At 43.1% G+C, this 16,917-nt stretch overlaps 2 protein-coding genes across 2 annotated transcripts; both read left to right on the top strand.

Annotated features, from left to right (window-relative positions):
• The first annotated feature begins 577 nt into the window (after nt 1-577).
• Nucleotides 578-7,562, top strand: LOC308122499 (gasdermin-E-like). The gene is made up of 10 exons (XM_080484325.1): nt 578-848; nt 2,080-2,328; nt 2,414-2,606; nt 2,931-3,117; nt 3,379-3,499; nt 4,762-4,887; nt 5,092-5,213; nt 5,659-5,827; nt 5,916-5,986; nt 6,368-7,562. Exons 2-10 carry the CDS (start codon nt 2,118-2,120, stop codon nt 6,599-6,601), a joined length of 1,434 nt encoding a protein of 477 aa, XP_080340451.1. The 5' UTR covers nt 578-848; nt 2,080-2,117; the 3' UTR covers nt 6,602-7,562.
• A 1,296-nt stretch (nt 7,563-8,858) lies between these two features.
• nup42 (nucleoporin 42) lies at nt 8,859-13,530 on the top strand. Its single transcript, XM_080484270.1, has 7 exons — nt 8,859-9,169; nt 10,008-10,317; nt 10,440-10,528; nt 10,620-10,696; nt 10,887-10,973; nt 11,051-11,153; nt 12,534-13,530. The coding sequence occupies exons 1-7, from the start codon at nt 8,980-8,982 to the stop codon at nt 13,067-13,069; spliced, it is 1,392 nt and encodes a 463-aa protein (XP_080340396.1). The 5' UTR covers nt 8,859-8,979; the 3' UTR covers nt 13,070-13,530.
• The last annotated feature ends 3,387 nt before the right edge of the window (nt 13,531-16,917 follow it).

The raw sequence follows: 16,917 nt of genomic DNA on the forward strand, positions 1-16,917 counted from the left end.
AGTTGTTAGGTTGAGCAGTGCCATCAATGGTATTTGAGGGGTGTATTCATCTCACATCAGGAAAGTGGAGTACAACTATATCTTTACATCTGAGACAACTCCCTGCACACGTTTCCAAAGCTACTGGTTATCAGACACGCCACAATACACCCACCCATTCTCACACACACACACAGCTACTATTCTTAAAATCTGAACAATCAACATTTCTCACCCTTTCTATTTAGGGGGATTTCCGCTTGGCTTGAAAATATCAGTGCATTTTCAAAATTGTGTTCTATGAGTGTGACAAAAGCAACAAAATAGTAGAAAGTCAAACCAAGTCACATCTGTAGAGGTGGAGGTGTGATGGGGGTGTGAAGTAGAGATGGAGCAGGGATGACCTGCATGGGTCCTTTTATAGTGCTTGAGATGGACATCGACGAGATATGAATGAAAAAAACCTCTTTATTTAATTATAATGTTTAAGAGGCAAGTCTGTTCATGTCTGAAGCTTTACGCGCGCGCAAACAGCGCGTTTACGTGGTCATAATCAACTCCAGTGAGAGTGGGAGGAGGAAGATGGGGAGGGGGAGGAGGAGGAAGACTTCATCTTGTGCTGTGAAGTGGGTAAGGTTACAGTCACTCCTTCTCCAACCAACCAACCATATAGCTCCGACAGGAAACCGCAGCTACCATCTTTAATACGTTCTCCTTCCCTCCACTCTGCGCGCGGCACCGAGAACTCTTTCTATCTGCGCTGTCTGGATTTCGCCTTTTGACGCAGAAGCATCATCCTGCCCCGACAGCTGGACTCGCTCCTTCAAAGTAAAGTCGACCTGAAGTTTCCCTCTAACGCTAAAACCGAGGTGAGCCAAAGCTTCATAGCTGAAAGTGATGATCATGTGTCCCGCTGTGGTCAGTGGTCAGTATTGTCATCATTTTGTCGTCGTTATCGTTATTTTTTGGCGCGGGGGGGGGGGGGGGGGGGGGTTGTGAATGTGTGACCACATAGTGTTGATAATCGGAGTCATGAGTCCTGGAGGTCTGAATCTGATCTTAGTGCGCAGGCGGTCTGGGCAGCTTGCGCAGGCCGGTGGTCCTGGAAATAAGTGGACTGCCGGGAAATGCGCACGCGCCCGACGCGCGTGTCTAAGAGCTCGTGTAGTTCCATTTACGCGACTGGAATGTCGTGCAGAACAGCCACTTGGATTATCTCTCGCAGAGGATTATATTGGGGAAAGTTTTCCAAAGCAGATATGTCTTTTGTCATTTATGTATTTATTTTAAGTTTATGTAGTTACATTACTTTTATGAATCAGTAATATTGGATTATGGTTAGCGTTCCTATTGCATGCCGTTTTGAGTATATGTACCTTTAGTTTTGGCTGAAATATCTCAGGTGTTTTTGTCCATTGTTAACTTAACACATCACATTAAACACTAGTGACATTAAATATTTAGAGTAAGTGTATTTGAGCTTTTGGAATTTGAGTTCGGGGTCAGCCTTAAGGTCCTCAGTGACATTTCAAACTATTTAATAATAGAGGAGAAATTACTCAACACACTGCAACAATGTCCTGTCAGTGTTGCTGTTCAGAAAGGGATGGGTGGTCCATTAGCTGTGTTTTCTGTTTCCCACATTTGACTGTCCTCCAGCCAATGAGCTGCTGTATTTCCTCTTAACATTCCTCCGCCTTTCACCTCTAGTTATATCCAGCTCTGTTGAACCTTCACAATACCAATCCTCCTCACGCCTAATTACTTTAAATATTCATGCTATGAAAGCTGAGCCTGGAGAATCAGTGACGTGTGTGAGTGTGTGTGTGTGTGTGTGTGTGTGTGTGTGAGTGTGTGTGTTTGAATGCATGTGTTTCGGTAGTCACACGAATATGACAAGCTGGGGACTTCCTTTATACCACATGAGAGACTTGTTGAGCTGCGACACAACACAAACACATGCTGTGCTCGGCAGTATTTGTACTTCTGAGACAAACTTTATCAATACTGGGGAAATTGGGGGGAATACCTACTGAGAAGTACCCTTAGGTATTTTTCCAATAAAACCAAAGCACGTGGGACTCTCCCTTTCGCCCCCAGTGTGTGCCAGTGGTCTGCTGCCCTCGTCTGCCGAAGCCATGTTTTCCAAGGCCACTGCCAACTTCGTCCATCAGATTGACCCTGAAGGAAGCCTCATCCACGTATCTCGAGTGAACGACTCACACAAACTGGTTCCCATGGCGCTCGTCGTCAAACGCAACCGCGTCTGGTTCTGGCAGAAACCCAAGTACCAACCAACTGATTTCACCCTCAGCGACTTGCTGCTGGGTGACGAGGTGCTCAGACCTGGTATGTTGCTGTGCACAAAACCAACTCTGTCTGAAAACAACGATAAGCTCTTACTATAACCATTACTGATGATCTCTTCTGACAGGAGTGTCTGAGACGGACTTCCTGACCTACACGGGGACTTATGGAAACCAACTCTCTGGGTCGTTGGATGCTGTAGCTGGCCCCGTCAACGTGACGCTAGAGGGAAGCGGCACTTCCCACCTGGAGTCGTGCTTCGGCCAGTTGAAAAAGCAGGAACTGGATGTAAAGAAGCTTTTGTGTGACTCCCGAAAAAGGTGTCTGACAGTTTTTCTTCATCATGCTTAATGCAGCCAGTCTGCAGAGGGAGACCGAATGATGATTCTAATGAAAACCCAACAAATGTAGTTTCACACTTGAGATCAGTTTGTGTTGCCGGTGTAAGATTAGAAATGGACCCCCCCTCTCCTAATAGTTGCACTGAAATGTTAATACATCTTAACCACAGAGCTTTTATTCCAAGCACATTTTTGTATCCATTCTCCCGGGGGTCCATATAAAATACTACACCGAACCCCTCCATCATGCATCACCATGACGTTCTGGTTCAAATCACTCACATGACCTTGTCTTTGCCTCAGGTTAGTGGACATGGAGCACGTGCTGGTGCAGCAGCTGGAGAAACGGGCAGAAGTGTTGGCGGTGGTGAAGGAGCGGATCCTCACCACCACCCCCTGCTCCATCAAACAGACCAACAAGGAGCAGTGCATCTTTCAGGGGTTGCTGGGAGGGCTGGGATTGCTGGGATTGCTGTCAAACTCTTTCGAGGTGCGTGTGCGCGAGATAAGGGTCTCTACGACTTTAAAAACAAAAATCACTGAGAGTTACTTTCTAACAAGTGTTTTGATGTGATTTCTGATGCTACAATCAGTTTTTGATTCTGTGTGATATTTATGATCTGTACGTGTGTAATTACTCAGTAGGAACACTGGTTGTGTGCGCGCGTGTGTGTGTGTGTGTGTGTGTGTGTGTGTGTGTGTGTGTGTGTGTGTGTGTGTGTGTGTGTGTGTGTGTGTGTGTTCTACTCAGGTGTGTGTGAAGGACAAAAGCAACAGAGAAGTGGACAGTGACGTCTCCGTGGAGATCCCCTCTGGTACAGTTATTGCGTACAGCATTATGGACCTGGAGATTAAAAAAGATGGACGCTATGGTGAGTGTGCTTGTGTCTTAGTTGTGGACGGGGAACAAGCTTTGACCACGACAATGTCTCTCCCCGCTATGTTTTGTCTTCGACCGGCCACTAAATCTCAAACACGCCGCTCTGCTGAGATCCTTCATCGTGTTTCCTGCTGGGTTTTCACTTCCAATATTTCAACATGTTCTCGTTGACTCTTCCTACTTTTGAGAGGGATTGTACAGTGCAAGCAGGTTTCTCATCCTTTTACAGTCATGAAGTGATGAGAGCATGAAGTAAGAGAGGTGATTGCTTGATTTGGTACTTTCAATATTTCTTTCTCTTTACTGGTTAAAGCATTTACAGGAACAAGTGGAGCTTAAGGGAATTATTGTTATTCAAAATTTTTATTTTATTTTTTTTATCAGATTCTGATAAAAACTATTATTGCCAGATGGAGAGGTAGTACAATCATTTGGAATATGGAAGTGGAGCAGATATATAAAGCTAAACAAATACCCATAAGTTCATTATTTTCTAACGGTCCACAGACTTCCTCTCAGTCATGTCAAAAGTAACAAAGTACAAATGATCAAATGACTTCTGTTAAATTGTATTCATGGGACTTTTGAATGTAATTATACTCGTATTCCTTTTTTTTCTTTTGTCATAAATTGCTTCTGGGCACTTCTACAATTCAGATTATTGAGTGTTTTCACTCTTGAACCCCTGAAGGGATTTTGAAAAATATATTTTCTCACATTTTTCATCATGATCAGTGAGCACTAATAAATTCCTTTTACGTATGACAAGGTCTTCTGGAAAGTCCAGGAAGTTATAATAGTTCATAACTTCCTATGAAAGAAAATCTCTAAATCGGATCAGACTCTGGATGGATGTTTCCAAGAAGCTTTCGTAATCTTGCTCTCTAATCCTGTACACCACATGGTACTAATGTCCTGCAAAAACTATTTTCTAATGAGTTATGTTTTCTGTAATTATTATCTCATGATGGTTAATTTTAAAGAAATAAAAAAAACAAAAAAACTTTAAGTAACTGTAAATGGTCACGTCATCAATAAGAAATAGCTTCATTTACTATGTTGTAACTTTTATTTGCGTGATTAGAATGTGCTTTGAGTGCAGTTTTTGGTATGGATGAACTGAATTGCTTGCCGTTCACTGACGACACAATTAAATGAGGTTGAAAACCTCACACCTGTTAATGAGCACAACTTAAGAAATGCTCCTCTGGTCGTGTTCACTCGTCCATTCAAGACTGATGTGTGTCGTTTCAGCCGTCTGTCTGCGGGCCAACATGACCGGAGGCTTCGAGTCGGACTCGCTGTCGTGGTCCTCCGACCTCGACCTGAATGCGGTCGATGGCGGCATTCAGGAACTTCCTTTGAGTGCACTTCTGAATGGTATGTGCGTACTTATTGACAGGGTTGAGCTATTCATAAATGGGAACTCACATGGAAGTGAAACACAGCAGGAGCCTGACTGAAATGATAATGGTTCTCCTTTATTTCAAAAGAAACTCTCTGTGTGGGTTCATTGGATTCTTGCATCTGTATGGCTGTGTTGTGAAATCGACATGGCGACGCTGCCCTTGTGGTTTCTTGCAGGATCTGAAGAGATGGACCTCTCTCCTCTGGCAGAACTCCCCGGGTCGACTCGGCGAGTCTTTTTTGAGAAGCTACAAGAGACTCTGAGGGACCGACCTGCTCTGACATCTCTGCAGTTTGTGGTGAGTGACACACTGACATCACTCACTCATCTGGGGGCTTAATGCAAAAACAGGAAATGAGACACGCTTGTTCCAGAATGCATTTACATTCAGTATCTGCAACAAAAAAAAGTGTAAAAAAAAAAAAAGAAGAAAAACACAAGAACCGTAATGACAATTATCTGAACTTTCAATCAATCACTCAAACTTTATTGAGCACTTTTAATGTTTAAAGTTTAGACTGATTCAGATTTTTCAAAAATCTTATGGAGATTTTTAGCACTGAAAATGCCAAATCAGCCAGCTCATCATATGACAAACCCCAAAACTGACCTCACTTTCTCCGGATAGGTGTGTTTGTTAATCCCACTTGGCCTTCGTCATGAAAGGCTGCCTCACGTTGTTTGGCTGTTGTTGAACTGGAACATCTGGACAGCCGTGGACTGTTTATTTGTCTTTCTGTTAGCTGGAGGAGTTGTGTAACGGTGAAACACTCGCATCTGAGAATGGCAAGCCCTCAGACGGTCAGGAGGAGTCATTGGGAGCCATTTTGGACCAACCCGACTCTGGAAACGGCCATTGTGGCGCCTCGGCTCAGCTAAACGCAGCCTACCTGTTGGTCAGTGCGATGGAAGGTGAGAGGAACCTGCAGACACTCTCATTACAGCACTGGAGATGTGTGTTTTCTCCCACTTCACTCTCTGTGTTTTCACTTTTTCGTAGAGCTACCGGATGAAACGCTGAACCTCCTGAGCAGGAGCAGCCGCGAAGACTTGAAGGCTTCAGACATGCTGGTCAGTGCTCCTATTGACTTGTAGGAAAAACGAACACAGTGGAAAACGTTTCAACTAGTTCAGGTTTATATGGAGAATGAAAGTATGATACCTTCTTTGGATTGATGATGGATCCATAGCAGTTAGCAGCAAAATCCTTCAATCTAAGATTCCTCAGGGAGTTTGAAATCAACCAAACTTATCGTTCACGTGTGACTCGTGACTTAGTAGCATTCTCCTTCAAACCTAATGAGCAGCCCGGCTTACACGGATTCGAAACTTTCAAGTATTTCATGTGTTTTGTCCAGTCTTCTGATAACATCTGGGATCATCAAACCCAGTCCAACTAAAAACTTTGTGACAAATCGCCTTTGTTTACATCTGTACCCGCTGTCCCCACAGATGTGCAGGTTAAAGGAGAGCAGCAAGCCTCTGTCCGCGGACACTCTCCCCGCCCTGCTGCAGGACGACCAGCGCTTCCAGCTGGCCGAGCGGCTGTTGGGCTCGGCAAAGGTCACCCTGACGAGAGACGGCGGCTGCCTGCTTGCGGAGAAGGAGAGCCAGGCTGGAGTCCTTCCCCTGGTCCTCTGCCTCAGCATACGGGGACTGACGGTGCTGTGCAGCGGGCCGGAGTAGTCGCAGTGTGCTACATCTGCATTATACTTCACTTAAATGATTGCATTCTCATCATTTCTCTATTCACTGCTAATGTCTGTTGAGTAAGCTTACTACACGTTATTGAAGTAAATCTTTGTATTATTTCTTAAAAAAACAAAAAAACAATACAGTAAAGAACACTGCCTTGCTATTTTGCTATTTTCATACATATATTTTCAAAATATATATATAGAAAGCACTTAATATTTCTATATTTGAAAAAGAAATATATATTTCATACTTAGGGGGGGGGGGACATGTTTATTGTTGTGTTGCTTTTGTAATATTATTATTTTATTATTTTAAAAGCCCCATATTTGACCAGGCACTTCCTGTACCTCCAGTGAGGTTTGTTTCTTTATTGATTTGTTTATTGGTCAATACTATGAATGTAGGGGAGATTGATGATTATGTTTAAGCAGTGAAAGCAGTTCTGATTGCTGGGGCTTAGGAAATGTTTACATGTCAACGAATGCATGCCAATAGGTCACAGTACCTTGAATGTTTACGTATCTACACACGTCACGCGGAAGCTGAAGCACAAGACTGTTCCTGTCAAGATCTGGGGAAATGAAGCTGCTCCTGATCACACAGATTATTCTTTAGCGTCCCCTGTGATGCGAGTGTTTCGTATTTGAAAACATTATAACATGAATTGATGTATTTGATCTATAATGGTATGTGGAGCTGCTCTTACCATGGCTTCAATGCCACTTGATAATTTGTTGTTTAAAAAAACAAACTTTATACTTTTTAAGATGGATTGATGCATTTTTTTTGAACACTCTGCATGTTTGTCTCAGTGTCGTTTAGCATTTATATCATGCAAGAAACACAAAGCTTTTTTTTTTTTTTTTTTATGTACTGCATGAACAGTGTGTCCTCGGGATGGGCAATTTTTAATCGTCGTTCTTGGAAACAATAAACTTGTATTTTTGGATGACAGTGTCGTCTCGTGTTAGCGGGCAGTGGATGATGAGGAGAAGTTGTCAGAGCGATTATTCTGGGAGTAAACTGAATGAAGGGTGTGATGGTGCCTGAGGGAGGTTGTCCCGCTTTAGTCCTCCTTCAGAGCTGAACCGAGTACTTCAGGTTTGGTGGAAAGTTTTTGAAAGTGCTGTTTGTTTGGTCTCATGGCAAGCGAATTGTATTCCGTTTTCAATAAGTGTTCTACTTAGTTTACCAGTATAAAGTACTAACAATCAAGTCTTTCTCAGAAAAACAGATCACTATAAAGATAAAGCAGAATTAGATCCACCAATGTGAAAAAAAAAAGAATGTTGAATGTTAAATTAAACTTTACTCATCCTCAAGTCAAGACTTGTGATTTTAGCAGTGAACTACATTACTTTGTATGAATTACACTCAACCACAAGTAAAAAATTTAACCCGGCGGTAGTGTCAAAAACACAGTGACAGCAAAGAACTGCCAGAGATTTTTTTTTGACCAAGTGAATCTAAATATGTTGAAGCAAATGTACAGTCACATAAAAGTGAATCACAACTGTTCAAGATTGGTGTGAGTATTTGTCATGAGCAACTTCTATCTTTGCACGTCACCTGAGCAGAATGTTTGACATAACTCATGTTCATACCTCCACCCCACACACGTACACAGGTCTTTCAGTCACACTGAATTAGATATTTTCTACATGTGCACCGACCATGAGTTATTCATCGCTCCAAAACACTTTACTACATCTGTCTGCGTGGGAAAAATAAAATGACAGCAGTACTTAATAATTATGTGATATTCACGCAGATACCACCAAAGTCAATGTGGCCTGATTATAAGTGAATGAAAGTCATAAATAAACTTCTTGAACACCTGAGGACTGCTGATATACACACACATCTTTTAAATCAGGCTTTCCAATAAACAATGGAATTTACTTAATTCATTAACTTTGTCTCGATTGTATGCCTTTCATAATTACCTTGTTTTATTGCATTTTAGCTCTGGATTTATTTTTGTAAGTTTTTTTTTAGATTTCCTTCTTCGTTTCAATCAATCAATCAATCAATCAATCAATCAATCAATCAATCAATCAATCAATCAATCAATCAATCAATCAATCAATCAAAATGTACACAGGCGTGCCCCCCACCCCCCAAAATATCAAGAATTAACAAAATGTTATATACGTAAATACTTTACTTTTTTTTTTTTTTTAAACAAACGAATAAACTTGATTCACGTGAACGGCCACTTGAGGTCGCTGTAGGCAGGCTCGCTGCGTGATGACGTAGCTTCCTGCGTCAGTTGTTGAAAACATGGTGGGACCCAGTGCGTGTTGACAACAGAAGCCCGGAGAGAGAACAAGTGAAGGTTTTTGCGCCGCCGTGAACGTTTGGAAATGCCAGTGTGCAACTTCTTCCTCCAGGGCCGGTGTCGGTACGGAGAGAAATGCTGGAATGAGCACCCGAGAGGAGGAAACAGAGGAGGTGGAGGAGGTGGAGGTGGAGGAGGTGGTGGAGGTGGTGGAGGAGGAGGCTACAACGACAGCTACAGTCGCTCGGCCGGCCAGCAACAACCCAGAGATGGAGGTTCGTAATATTAAAACTTTGTCTGAACCGTTTTTAAATGCCTATTTTTTATTTTTTTACAGCGAATATAACGTGTAAGATATTTATCAAGCAGTCGAAGTAAACCTTTGGTTTCTATTTGAGTGGCCACTAAACTGTCAGTGTTTCTGGGCATGTTGTTACTTCAGTGCTGCATCTTGAATAAACGTCTGTTTATTTTCCTCAAACGTGCATTTGTGGGATGAGCAGCAGTGCTGAGTGTCTAGGTTACTTCCACCTTTGTCGAAATCCTCTCAGCCAACATTCCTTTTTACCGTTTCGGCGGCTGTAACGGCCTCAGTGTGCATCTTATAAATTTTAGTTTTGCTCTACCGAAACGTCTTGAGGCGTTTTTTCACATCTCGATAGTGATATTCATGGCTGTAAAATTCGATCTTCAGCTTCTGTATTTGGGATTTTTACGAGTCAGATTTATAACTAGTGATACCTGGAGGTCTGAAAATATGTCTGTGTTGAGTCCAAACTACAGATATGGATGATTAAATGAAACAAATGAAGGAGTTTAAAAAGAAAAAAAAAAGAAAATGCACTTTTGCCTATAAAATCAATCTTTGTTGGTACTTTTCATACAAAATACAGCACACAAAGTATAAAAAGCAAACAGTAATACAACAAAGATGGAGGAAACACTGGTGCCATGGCAAAGCAATAAAAGGAAACAAAATATCTAAATGAATATTATAAATACCAAAGTGTGAGAACAGTTGTATGTAGGTGGAACAAAACAATATGCATCTATTTTCTATATCACTCCTTTCCAATAATTTGTCATTGTCACTGTACTTTTTTGTTTTTGCAGGATTCAGGAACAGAGTGTGGGTGAATCCCTCACAGCAGAAAGGAGGTTACATCCAGCCTTCATCGTTTTCCTCCCATGGAAGTAACGACTGGGGCGGAGGAGGGGGAGGGGGAGGAGGGGGAGGAGGAGGAGGAGGAGGAGGAGGGAGAAGAGACGATGTGAGGAGCTCCGAATTCAGTTTTTCTTCTCAGAACAGATATTCGTCATTTAATGCCCCCGGCACCTTTGACAGGGGAGGAAGGGGTGCAGGAGGAGGAGGAGGAGGGGGAGGAGGAAGATCTGTTAGTACTGAAGATGATGACAAAAAACTGTGAGTATCCTTGCTTTTTTGAATGTATATATATATATATATATATATATATATATATATATATATATATATATATTCGGACAGTTTCCCTGTCATTAACACTAAGCTTGTGTGTTCTCCAGGGAGCTCATTCAGTTGGACATGGACAGCTGGCAGAAGTCGGGACAATGGGGCTTCTCCTGTTACTCTAACCTGAAGAATGCTCTGTCAGGTTTGTACACATATCACTATATTTACTTCCACCAGCACATGCTATGTGAAATGATATGTCACACTGTAAGGTTGATTTTATTTGTCCACAGGATTTAGTGATCTGTCCCCAGAGGAGCTGAGGTTGGAGTATTACACCACCAGAGATTCTGGGGATCTTCAGTCCTATGTAAGTGTGTAATTTAGCTGTAAAATCCTATCAGCGGTGTTTATTTCTTGGTTCTTAAAAGTTGTCTGATCTCATTGTGGATTACGCGTCATTGTGTCCGATGGTTCAGAAGTAAAGAATAGAAACGCAGTTGTTTTTTTGTTTTTTTTATCCTAATTTTAGTCTAACATCTCCTTTTTGCTGTGACTAGGTCAACGGTGTCAATCAGTTGTATAGCCAGTGGTCAAGCCGCGTCCAAGAGCTGAAGACGATGAATCCAAGTACTCGTGCAGCGTTGGTAAGAAACGCTCACAGACAGAGCAACCTACTTTTACTTTTCAGCCGCTGTGGTTCACCATATTCTCTTGTGTGCAGCTTGCAGAATTAAACAGTGCAGCACCGCCGCCAGCCTCAAGTGGCTTTGGTTCTGCCTCAGCAACTGGCTTTGGATCTTCAACGTCCAGCTTTGGAAGCAAAGGTGAAGTTTGAGTATTATTATTAACTTCTGGTAAAAATGTGAAAATAATCCTCCCATCAGGTGTAGATACTTGGAAGGATCCTTTAACATCATGTAGCGCTTTAGTTTTGATTGAAATGATCAAGTGATTGTTAGATCATGTACCGTATTTTCACGACTATAAGGCGCACATAAAAGTCTTAGATTTTCTTCAAAATGTGCGGCGCGCCCTATGGTGCAGTGCGCCCTATGTGTGTGTTGTTGTTGTAAAGCGGACGTAGTAGTGAACACCATGAGAACGTTAAAGGGGGAAGTGTGGGCGTGGATTGTATATAAATGAACGGGTATGTGCGTTATGCAGAACATCGTTGTTTTAACAACCCTGAAAATGGCGAAGAGACACGCTTATGAAGCACAGTTTAAACTGAAGGCAATCAGCTACGCGGAGGAACATGGAAATCGAGCAGCCGCGAGAGAATTTAAGATTAATGAATCGATGGTTCGCAAGTGGAGGAAGCTGGAAAACGAGCTCCGACAGGTGAAGAAGACGCAGCTGAGTTTCCGCGGACATAAGGCGAGGTGGCCCGAGTTGGAGGAAAGACTCGAGCAGTGGATCATCGCACAAAGAACGAGTGGGAGAAGCGTTTCGACGGTCACCATTCGACTAAAAGCAGTAACGCTAGCAGAAGAAATGAAAATTGAACATTTCCGCTGGACATCGGTGTGAACCGGCCGTTCAAAGTAAGGCTGCGAGCGGCGTGGGAGCGATGGATGACCGATGGAGACCACAGTTTCACTAAGAGTGGAAGGCAGCGCCGGGCGAGTTATGCCACAATTTGCAAATGGATTGTAGATGCTTGGGCTAGCGTGTCTGCTGGCACTGTTGTTCGAGCTTTCGCAAAAGCCGGCATCATTTCCAAGGAGCCGCACGGCACGGAAAGTGACTCTGACAGTGAAGAAAATGAACCTGGTATGTTTGATGGAGATTTAGCGCAGCTGTTCAATTCAGAAACAGAGGATGAGGAGTTCGATGGGTTTGATTGATGACGATTACAGGTAAAAAAAATGTTAGTACTTTGTAATCAATACTTAAATAAAGCACAACCAAACTCAGTTTTGCTCCCGCTCTATTTTTAAATACGCACACTTGTATGCTTGTGTGCGTGTGTTGTTGTAATGCGGACACCATGAGAACGTTAAAGGGGGAAGTGTGGGCATGGAACCCGCGCCCTATGAGCAGGTGCGCCTTATGTGTGTGTTAAATGCAGTAATGGCACACATAACTGAGACTGCGCCTTTTAGTACGGTGCGCCTTTTGGTCGTGAAAATACGGTAATAAGGTCATCATCATCATCATCATCATCTCTCCGGTGTTCATTCTGTGTCTGTTTGGCCTTGCAGGCTTCGGAGCCCCAGCGGCTCCCCAGGCGAGCTCTTTCAGCTTTGCATCTTCAAACTCTGGATTTGGTTCTGCAGCTGCACCAGGTTTTGGGAACGCCACGGCCGCTCCCACGCAGCCGCCCTCCGGATTCGGCGGCTCCTCTGCTTCCTCCGCTGCACCTTCAGCTTCAGGGTTTTCCTTCGCCGCTCCAACCACCAACAAACCCGCAGCTGCTTCGGCGTTTGGATCCGCTTCTGGGTTCAGCTTCGCCCCCGCAACAAACACCGGCGGAGGATTTGGAAGCGGCTTCGGGGCTCAGGCTCCCGCCGCACCGGGAAGCAGCGGTGGTTTTGGACAGCCGAGCGGAGGGTTTGGCGGCGGCACAGCTGCACCGGCACCTGCACCAGGAGCTTGGTCTGCCGGGGCAGCATCAGACAGTCTGTTTTCACCAGCGGACAAGCTGAACGAGGAAGAACTGAGTCAGTTCAAGGCTAAGAGATTCTCCCTCGGTCAGGTTCCCCTGAAGCCTCCACCCGCCAACATGCTCCTGGTATAACACTCTGGAAAAAAAGCTCCTAAAACCCAGTAGTTTCATTGGCCTACTGCTTTTGGTAAACTATTATTTTATGTGTATTTTAAAAAATAAAATCTACTTTATGCTGCACTGTACAATGCACAACATACATTTAAAGTCGTCTGTGTATTTATCATTAAATGGTAGCTTTGATTTGTACCCTTTTCCAGTTCATACTAACAGAAGGGCATACATTCTTAACTTGTGGTGCAGATGTATATCTAAGGGGAGATGTAATAATTAGGTTTTTTTGAACAAAGTAAGTGTGCAGGCTCTGAATTATACTAAAGTGAGAACTCTTGTACATTGAAGTATGTCACCGTGGTTCTCAAATAGGATTCAGTGGAGCAACGTCATGTAGTCGAGCCCACTACCCTACACGTTTATGAATTCAATGTTGTGCAGTGGAGCAGGTAATAAACTTATAACACTGATGAAATGGTACTTTCTAAGAGTCTTCCTTGATTTATTATCAAGACAAGATATAATTCATCCATCCATCTTCCATGCTGTTTTATGGGGTTCAGGAGCATGAAGCCAGTCCCAGCTGGGAGCGAAGCAGATTGACAAGTCACCATTGAGTCAAGCGTCTGAGGGGATTTACAGTCGCCAATTAGCTCATTTGCATTGTTTTGGAAACCAAATTAACTGAAGAAGACCTTTGCATGAACAGAGAGAACTGTATGTTCTAGGAAACATCTTTCCTGCATCTACCTGTTGTTACATAAGAGTCGATAATATACTGTACATCTTTAGAATGACAAAATGAACACAATTCAGCTACGAGAAAGAAATGTGCCCCAAAAAGTTCCCTGGACTGGATTCAAAACAGAGATAGTCTCAGTGTGCTGTGAGAGTGCTAACCACTACATAGCCTGTGTTGCAAGATAATAATTCACAACCGAGAAAGGCTTCCAGAATAGTGAGAAACACGGCGATTAATGCAAAACAAGACATGTATCATCGCATCCGGCTACGGATTCTAATGAGGCGTCTTCACCCTAATAGTCCCCTCTAAAGCAAAGTGCAGCGCGGCACTGATAACAATGAGCGAGCACTCCATTCAGCATGTATTTATTAGGTACTGAGCACCTGCTGAGATCACAACGGGAGCAATACAGTGACAGAGACAGCAATAAGCCTCTCTGCTGCCAATGGGGGCTCCCGCTTTGCTGACTTGAGCATATTTTCAGCTGACAGGGACTTTGTGATGTCGGTGAGAGGCGCAAGCGAGTTCTTCACGGGGTTTGTGTCGGTGTGAGTCTGTGTGCGTATCCGTATCTTCCAGGTGAAGAAAAAACAGAAAGGCATTGCGGGTATAACTAATAGAATTTTATGCATATCTATAAATGGTGGCAGAACATTAACTGCAATGCAACAGAGGGCCACATAATAATTTTCTCCCCGCGGCCACTCGGTTGTGTCAGCACTAACCTCCCACCCACTTCTGCTACCAGATAATACATAAATAATTCAACAGATTAACGAAGGATGGAGAAGGAGGCGGTCTAGTGAAATGGCACTTGCACCCTCATTTTCAGTGGAGATTGTTCAAATTGCCAACCGGTGGCCAATAAACACATCTGAGTGAGAAATATGGGCAATTGTGATGCCTTGTTTCTCCCTTAAGCAAATTAGCAGATTTTATTTTGTAACTGCTGCAGTATTAAATCGTCAGTCCACTTTTATTTCTGTAATATACTAATGACTGTGGAGTGTATCAGAGCAACGATCCAGGTGAGGGATTCATCTCTAGATGCATAATCCTTGGTTTATCTGTTTTTTGGGGGGGGGGGGGGGGGTTTCAACGAGAAGAGAATATATTTGTTTGAATGCTCAGAATGAACTCATTTTGAGACTCTCCAGTGTGACCTGCTTTCAGGAGATGGCAAACCACACTACACCTGTCCATGTACTGCCCCGCTGCTCCTCCTTTCGCCCACAAACTGTGGCTATGACGACAAACCCAACCGCATGGTTTGTCTTGTAATTCAATAGACAGCGACCTCGCTCCAGTAACGCTGACCAGACATACACTGCGAAAGTTGCTCTAATATATTTAACCTGGGGGAGGTTTATGCCCCATTTACATCGCTTACTGTAGCTTTACATGCATGTTGCCGCTCTTGTTTGGATCAATTCTTTGAATTATGACTCCCTCTGGACCTGTTGTGTTTATTTATTTATCTTTATTTAATCACACATACATGCAGGCTGTGTTTATTGCCGTTACACAGCCACTGTGGTCACTACATCAGCTGATGACAGCAACAGATGCTCCCACCACCTCCTGGGCTGCCTCTATGCAGAATGCCAATGAGCTGATTCGGATTCAGAGCCGGTGTTAATGTTATATGGGGTGGGGGTGGTAGGGGTGGTGGGGGTCTGATTCCGGTCCACCCTCGGTACTGTTTCAGCAGAGAACAACGCTTAGTAATTGCTATGATGTACCCTGGCCGTGGAATTGATTGTGTTGTGCCACAGCAGCTTGCCTATGGGAAACAGGGCATTGATCGGACGGCTGATTTATGCTTATTTCAGTGGCTTGCAGCACGGGTGACAGAGTAGCACATATTTCACCGGCAAACCTATTTTCTGTGCTGCAGATGTTTTGCGGGTTCATATTTGGATCACTGTTCTTCTAACACACTAAGAGCTCACCTGAGTGAGTACAGCGCCCGCTCTGTCAGATGAGGTGGTGGAGCAGTCTTATTTTTAGACTGACTGTACATTTATGTATTTTTTTTTAATGGCACAGTTAGAAGTATGACTGTGCAGCCATCCATCCATCCATCCATCCATCCATCCATCCATCCATCCATCCATCCAAGTACATACTGTTATTGAAAAACATCATCAAGTCAAAGTGCCCAAAGGATTTGGTTACAAAATTCAGACAGAATTACTTGAATATTATTTCAAACAGAAAAAAAAGAAACATCAAACACAAGTACTCCAATACATTACTTTCCCACAGTGATGTGAGGATTATTTCTGCATCTGTTAACATGCAGACATGCTGATTGAAGGGTTTTGCCAATTTTAACATGTCTTATTAACAGATTTTTTTCTATGAGATCTTTTATGCATATTTATAGCGCGCATAAATGTACATCATCAGTACGCAACTCTTTTAGTGGGGAATCTTAACATTTGAATTATTCTGCAGTATGTTAGGTATTTTACATGTTAGTTATATAAGTATAGTTTAGAATTTCTTTCAGATAGATACTTGTTGTTTGCTTTCTTGTTGGCCTTTGCAACACAATGCCCCATGAGGGAGGGGTGAGGTATTTGGAGGGTTAACACTTTAATTTTGAGGGGGAAAACAAATCTGATATTCAAATATATATTACCACAAAAGCAGGAGAGCCTGGCTTGTCAAGCCTATGAGATGTGGATCAAAACCAGCCCAGGTAACCTTGCAAGAGGCAAAATTATGCAGAGAATAAGAACTGTATTTTTCCACCCATGAATAACTGTTTACAGAACAGCAGTAGCCGTAACACAACACATCGTCTCACACTTGGAGAACGTCTGGCGCGGGGTTCCACACACACATTGGCCTCTCTCACTAATGACTGCTCGAGTGTTACTTGGTAACAGTCATCACTGCATTTATGGAGCTACAGCGCTGTACATATCATCTATAGAGGACGTCTTTAAAATTGTACAGGCGAGTGTTTCTGATTATTGTCTCCCCATAAAAAAAAACAACAACATGGAATTTGCACGTTTGTGTTCAGTTATTTATTTGTGAGTTTAGTGGAATTTGGTGAGACAGAGCCAAAGACGGGGGATTAGAGTTTTTGTTGCACTCGGGAGGTTTT

Source organism: Lipophrys pholis, assembly GCF_963383615.2.
Source record: "Lipophrys pholis genome assembly, chromosome: 17".
NCBI lineage: Eukaryota > Metazoa > Chordata > Actinopteri > Blenniiformes > Blenniidae > Lipophrys > Lipophrys pholis.

Coding starts and splice junctions, on each gene's coding strand:
- LOC308122499 (XM_080484325.1), top strand. CDS start 2,118: ATGTTTTCCAAGGCCACTGCCAACTTCGTCCATCAGATTGACCCTGAA. Junction 2,607..2,930: donor TTGTGTGACTCCCGAAAAAG/GTGTCTGACAGT, acceptor TCTTTGCCTCAG/GTTAGTGGACATGGAGCACG. Junction 3,500..4,761: donor TAAAAAAGATGGACGCTATG/GTGAGTGTGCTT, acceptor GTGTCGTTTCAG/CCGTCTGTCTGCGGGCCAAC.
- nup42 (XM_080484270.1), top strand. CDS start 8,980: ATGCCAGTGTGCAACTTCTTCCTCCAGGGCCGGTGTCGGTACGGAGAG. Junction 9,170..10,007: donor GCAACAACCCAGAGATGGAG/GTTCGTAATATT, acceptor TTGTTTTTGCAG/GATTCAGGAACAGAGTGTGG. Junction 10,318..10,439: donor GAAGATGATGACAAAAAACT/GTGAGTATCCTT, acceptor TGTGTTCTCCAG/GGAGCTCATTCAGTTGGACA.